We start from the raw sequence: 6,308 nt of genomic DNA, 5'->3' as shown, positions 1-6,308 counted from the left end.
AATATAATTCTTTTTTTCAACTTATTTTGTTTTGATAAGTCATAAATGAAGAAGATCATCTTTTATTATCCTACTTTCCTACAGAAATCTATAATGTAAGTTCTAAGAATTAAAAAAATGGGCATCTATACTGAGTTCACACAACTAAACCCAACGTCATTTTTTAGTCAATAGAAATGTGAACAAGTTTAATGTTATTTCTCGTGAATATCTCGATAAAATATTAACTATTAGTTTTTAAAAGACAACAATGGAATCACTACTATTTCTCATGAAGAATATTAGACCAACTTTAAGTTTTTCAAGGAAGAATATGAAAATAGATAAAATGTTCAGGAAATAAAAGTGTTTAATATGTTGTGCGATGTAGAATATTACTCTTTTGGAAAAACTAATGGGATGAGCAATGAGCTTTTGTTCATCCAGCTAGTATTATACCCATTGAATAAATTAAAGGCATTCATATGTAGATATATATAGTAGATACAGATATATTCATATAGATACATATATGTGTATATATATATACACAATATAAAGACCATACATTAACAGTTCCAATAAAATAGTTTTGTCTCATGCTTTATTGTTTTGTTGTTGTAATGAGTTCATTATCAGTCATATAATATGAAGAAGTATAACCAATGCTGAATCAGAAAAGATAAAGGGTGCAAAAATTTGAGCATTTTACTGTGATGTTAGAAAGCTGAAAAAATTCTGCGACTTCACTTCAATGTCTATATAACAAGTGATCACATACCAGAATCAGTCTTCAGTCCTAATTCTAACAGCTAAACTTGGATATAGAGAGCCTTATAAGATCTCTGTCATTTGATCATATTCTGGCTGAAAACTTCATTCTGACTCCTCCTATGCAAATCCATTAGCTAGAGCAGCAGCATGTGATTTCAAAGACAGATTAAGTGGCAATGCATAGATGGTTGCCTTTCTAGCAGAAACTTTATGCACAATCGTGTACCTGTTGTTGGCACCTCCTTTTCTCAATTTGACAGTTATATATAGTTTTCATAAGGCACTCAAAGGTGTATGACATAAAAAGCCTTCATTTTGGTATTTTCAGTGGGAAACTAGGCTAATTCTATTGGTACCAGGAGTGGTCTTGAAAAGCGTTTCTCAGCATGAGATTTGGGGACTAGATCATGCATAATTCATTATAAAGAACATCTTAGTGGTAGGTCATATGGTGAAAGTGTTGTGACCGAAATAACCAGGCCCAACTCGAGTGCTCTAGTCCAAGAGACAGTTTATTAGCCGGCGGCTGTCCTTGCAAAGGAGCAGCCCCGAGACGCAGGGGCACAAAGGTTTTAAACCCTCGATTCCATCCCCCACATCCTTAATCTTTACACAAAAGACTATATCTCCTCCATTCATTAACTGATAACTAAGAGGTGGGTAAGCAAGCAGGGGTACAGAAGCAGAATGCGTCATTGTTAAAATATTTTGTACCTATAGGCAGTGATCCGGCCAGTAAATCCCTTTAGTTAATAAATTTTTAGCAGATAACTAACTAGAAGTGAGACATGGCGGTTAGCACGTACCATGTCTTATCCTTAACCTATTGTTTCTAAAGGTGAGGTCACTACATTCCCCACTGGTTTTCTTTACAGTGACTCAATCTTCGAGTCAGAAGTTGGAATTCTCGGCCAACTCGTCGGGATGCTCCTAAAATTAAAATCTTTGTCCCGGTCATGTGAGACTGTACTAAACTTCTAAGCCACTTTAGTAAGCAGGGTCCAAAAATTAATAATAATATCAGCATAATTAATGGCCCTGCTATGGCTGACAATAGCGTGGTTAGCCAGGAATTTTCATTAAACCAAGACTCATACCAGTTATTGCCCTGCCTTAATTTTTTATTTCTATCCTTCACCCTCTGTCTAATTAATGCTAAACTATCCCTAATAATACCAGAATGATTAACATAAAAACAGCAAGTTTCTCCTAATGCTACACACAAACCTCCTTGCTTAAGAAATAAGAGATCTAAACCTCTCCTATTCTGCAGTACTACTTCAGCTAAGGAATTAAGAGATGTTATTAGTATTCCTAATAGTTGTTAACTGGATAGGAGTTAAGTCCTTTAACCCTTCATTATTAGACCCGACAGGACCTATGGCTATCGACGGTATCCGGACAGGCTTTTTTTGTATTGTCATTAACATTCCGGGATCATCTCCAGAAACATACAACCTTAATCCTCAAGTTTTCCCAGTCACCCAAGATGGATCTTCCCAATTTTTGACAGTAAAAACGACAGGATTGCATTTCCCTGCTGTGGCACAGGAAGACTGACTAGGTCGTGTAAGAGTCAGAAAGGGGTCTGTGCTCTTCCAAGGGGCTATGGTCTCACAACCCCAATGACCACGATAATATTGGTTAGGCTTATTGCAAGTGCTTTGATCTTCTCTAGGACACATATATAACTACACTTGTTGGATACCCTTTTCATAATTTTTAACTCCACAGCCCCACCACGGTCCTGATCCTGCTAGCATCTGTTCTTTTATTTGCTTATTTAATTCCTCCCCAAGTATATTACACAAACCTACATGAAATGTAGGCTGGTACATAGTCTGGTTTACTAATATGGAGATACCTGTTTCTGATTTAATCAATTCCCATTGAGCCTGTTGAGGTTGATGAGGGTTCCCGTGTACATTGGTAATAACAACTAACCCTAACACAATTATTCCCGTGAGAGTCTTATCTTGAGTGGATCCTCTGTGGGTGTTGCTTTCCATTTCTCCTTTTCTGGGGGAGGTTGAGCTGCCTTAAGGCGAGTATGGTGAATCCAATGTCTTTTTCCTGCAACTTTGACAGCCGTTGGTGTGGTCAGGATTACTGGAAACGGACCATCCCTCCGGGGCTCTAGGCTAGCGGGCTGAATCTTCTTTATCCACACCCAATCACCTGGATGATGTGGGTGAGGTTGTGATGTCCCCAGAGTCGGTCTAGTAGCTTTAATCAAGCCCTTGACTTGATTTTGGGTTTGTTGCAAGGCCTGTAGAGACTTAAGGAGACTTGTGTTATTACTTATTGTAACCTTTTCAATTCCAATTTTAGGGAATAAAGGGAGAGGTCTCCCAAACATTATTTCATAAGGGGAAATTCCCATAATATATGGAGTACACCGGGCCCTTAACAAAGCAAAAGGAAGAAGGCTCACCCAATTCTCCCCAGTTTCCAGCTTAAATTTAGTTAAAGTTTCCTTAAGTGTTCTATTCATCCTTTCTACTTGTCCTGAACTCTGAGGTCTGTAAATACAATGTAATTTCCAACTAATCCCTAATACCTTAGCTAACATTTGACTTGTTTGGGCAATGAATGCCGGGCCATTGTCGGACCCCAGTGATAAGGGCAAACCGAATGGAGGTACTATTTCTGTAATTTCTTAGCTACTACTTGTGCAGTCTCCTTTCTAGTGGGGAAGGCCTTGGTCCATCCAGAGTAGGTGTCGATGAAAACCAGAAGATACTTAAACCCGAAAGTGCCAGGGGCAACTTCTGTAAAGTCTACCTCCCAATGTTCTCCAGGAGCTTGTCCTTTCTGTCGCACGCCACTGCCTCCTGTTGCGGTGGAGCAAGAGTTGACTTGTGCACATATTGGGCATCGCGCACTTACATCCCGAGCCTTTGAGGTTAGTCCAGGAATATAATAGTCTCTTTTTAGCAGTTCAATTAACTTAGTTCCTCCAAGATGGGTAGCGTTATGCATTTGATTGATTAAATGGCTGCCAAGAGCGGCAGGGAGGAGTGGCTTTCCATCTGGAATCCAAAGCCACCCATTTTCAAACTTCCCGTGCAGTTGCTTCCCCAACTCTATATCTTGGGGGCTATAGTTTGGAGCCTGTACCAAGGGGGGCACAAGAAGGGGACCAATTATGATGTTAGTCCCCACTGGTTTTCTGGCTACTTCCTTTGCTGTTTTATCTGCCAAGCGGTTTCCTTTTTCTACCGCTCCTTTCCCTTTTTGATGGCCGGGGCAATGGATAATAGCCACTTTCTTAGGTAGCCAGATAGCCTCCAAAAGAGCCAAAATCTGCTCCTTGTTCTTAATTTCCTTTCCCTCTGATGTTAATAGTCCTCTTTCCTTGTACAGGGCTCCATGTACATGTGCCGTTGCAAAGGCATATCGGCTATCAGTGTAGATGTTAACAGTTTTCCCTCGAGCCCATTTAAGAGCTTCAGTTAATGCAATGAGCTCGGCCTTCTGGGCTGAAGTCCCTTGTCCGAGAGCCTGAGCCCAAACCACAGTGTCATTGGCAACTACCGCTGCTCCCACATACCTGACGCCTTCTGTGACATAACTGCTTCCGTCCGTGTACAGGGTGGCGTCTGGGTTGAGCCAAGGCTCATCTCGTAAGTCAGGTCTTACCCCAGTTATGCTTTCACTGCAATCATGTACAGGTTCCTGGGGATCATCATCTGGGAGCAAGGTTGCGGATTCAATATTGTCGGTTTAGCAAATTGAACCTGTGGAGGGTTTAATAAGAGTACCTGGTATAGGGTGATTCAAGCGTTCGATATCCATCGCTCGAGTGGTCCCCTCATGAGCCGCTCCACAAAGTGAGGTCCGATAACAGTCACAGGCTGCCCAAGCGTCAATTTGTGGGCTTCTTTCACTAGAACTGCCGTGGCTGCAACGGCCCTCAGACAATTAGACCACCCTGCAGCCACGCAATCTAACCTTTTAGATAAGTATGCAACTGGTCTTTTCCACGGTCCCAGCATCTGAGTCAATACCCCTTTAGCAACTCCCCTTGTCTCTTCTACAAATAACTGAAATGGTTTCTCTAAGTTTGGTAAAGCCAATGCCGGAGCAGAGATTAAGGCCTTCTTCAGTGTCTCAAAGGCCTGCTGTTGTTCTATTGTCCATTTTATGTCCTCTCCTTTCCCAGCTGTACAATCATACAGCGGCTTAGCAATCTCAGCAAATCCTAGAATCCACAAACAGCAGTATCCTACAGCCCCTAGAAACTCTCGCACAAGCCTTTTTGTTTTTGGTGGTGGAATGCGCAAGATTGCTTCAATCCTACTTTCAGAGAGCTGTCTTTCCCCTTTATTCAGTTTGTACCCCAAATAAATAGCAGCAGGGGTACACAACTGGGCCTTTTTAGCCGACACGCGGTAACCTTTGTTCCCCAACTCATTCAGCAGATCTTCAGTTGCCTTAGTGCATGCCTCAGTTGTTTTAGTGGCAAGTAAAAGGTCGTCCACATATTGTAGTAACACAACATCAGGATGGCATTGTCGAAACTCTGCTAAGTCTCGACTTAAAGCCTCATCAAACAGAGTGGGAGAGTTCTTAAATCCCTGCGGGAGTCGGGTCCAAGTCAATTGTCCTTGTTGTCCTGTCTTAGGGTCCTCCCACTCAAAGGCAAAAATTGGCTGACTGACTGTAGCCAAAGGTAAGGAGAAAAACGCATCTTTCAAATCCAATACCGTATATACTTGATGGCTCGGTGGCAACTGGCTTAGCAAGGTATAAGGATTAGGCACAGTGGGGTGTATAGTCTCCACTCTCTTATTAACCTCTCTTAGATCCTGAACTGGTCTATAGTCCTCAGTTCCTGGTTTCTGGACCGGTAACAATGGGGTGTTCCATGGAGAGTGGCAAGGCACCAATATGCCGGCTTCCTGGAGCCGTCTTATATGTATAGCAATCCCTTCTCGCGCCTTTTGATTTATAGGATATTGTTTCACTCGTACTGGCATAGCATTGCTGTTGAGAGTTACCCCTATGGGCGGCTGATGAGCAGCCAACCCAGGAGGGTTATTCTCAGCCCACACTACAGGAATTTCTTTCTTCCACTTCTCCAATAAAGCGGAGAAAGTTTTTGCTGGTTTTTGATCTGTTAAAATATATTCTTCAGCTAAGGGGACTGTATATAGAATGTAAGAGGGCCCATCTCCGAGAGTAAGGGTGTTAGCATCTGAACCAAAAGTAATAGTGGCCTGTAATTTTTGTAGCAAATCTCTTCCTAACAAAGGATAGGGGCATTCAGGCAAAACCAAAAAGGAATGGGTGATGGTCCCTTTTCCCAGGTCAGTTATACGAGCCCGAGTCCAAGGATATGCTCTTCCTTGTCCAGTTGCCCCAAGAATAGTGGTTTTTTCTTTACTCACAGGGCCAACAGGCTGATTTAAAACAGAATATGTTGCTCCAGTATCTACCAGAAAGTCCACAGGTTGGCCCCCCACTTGCAAGGTTATCCGGGGCTCTCGGGGACCGTTAGAGCCCTGACACCCCTAGTTATCTTCCAGAAGAATTGGGGTGCTTGTATTTTT

General features: G+C 42.1%; 1 protein-coding gene across 1 annotated transcript; it reads right to left on the bottom strand.

The window, feature by feature from the left end:
- Nucleotides 1–3,346: 3,346 nt before the first annotated feature.
- Nucleotides 3,347–4,493, bottom strand: LOC111735725 (the record flags this gene model as incomplete). Its single annotated transcript, XM_023527180.1, is given in 2 exon segments — nucleotides 3,347–4,460; nucleotides 4,463–4,493. Coding segments are annotated over 2 exon segments (1,095 nt in total), but the record flags the coding sequence as incomplete, so codon positions are not given.
- Nucleotides 4,494–6,308: the final 1,815 nt, after the last annotated feature.

This window comes from Pteropus vampyrus, unplaced genomic scaffold (assembly GCF_000151845.1).
Source record: "Pteropus vampyrus isolate Shadow unplaced genomic scaffold, Pvam_2.0 Scaffold1000005882, whole genome shotgun sequence".
Taxonomy (NCBI): Eukaryota; Metazoa; Chordata; class Mammalia; order Chiroptera; family Pteropodidae; genus Pteropus; species Pteropus vampyrus.
The sequence above is the reverse complement of the archived record's forward strand: the minus strand, read 5'-3'. Positions and strand labels throughout refer to the sequence as shown.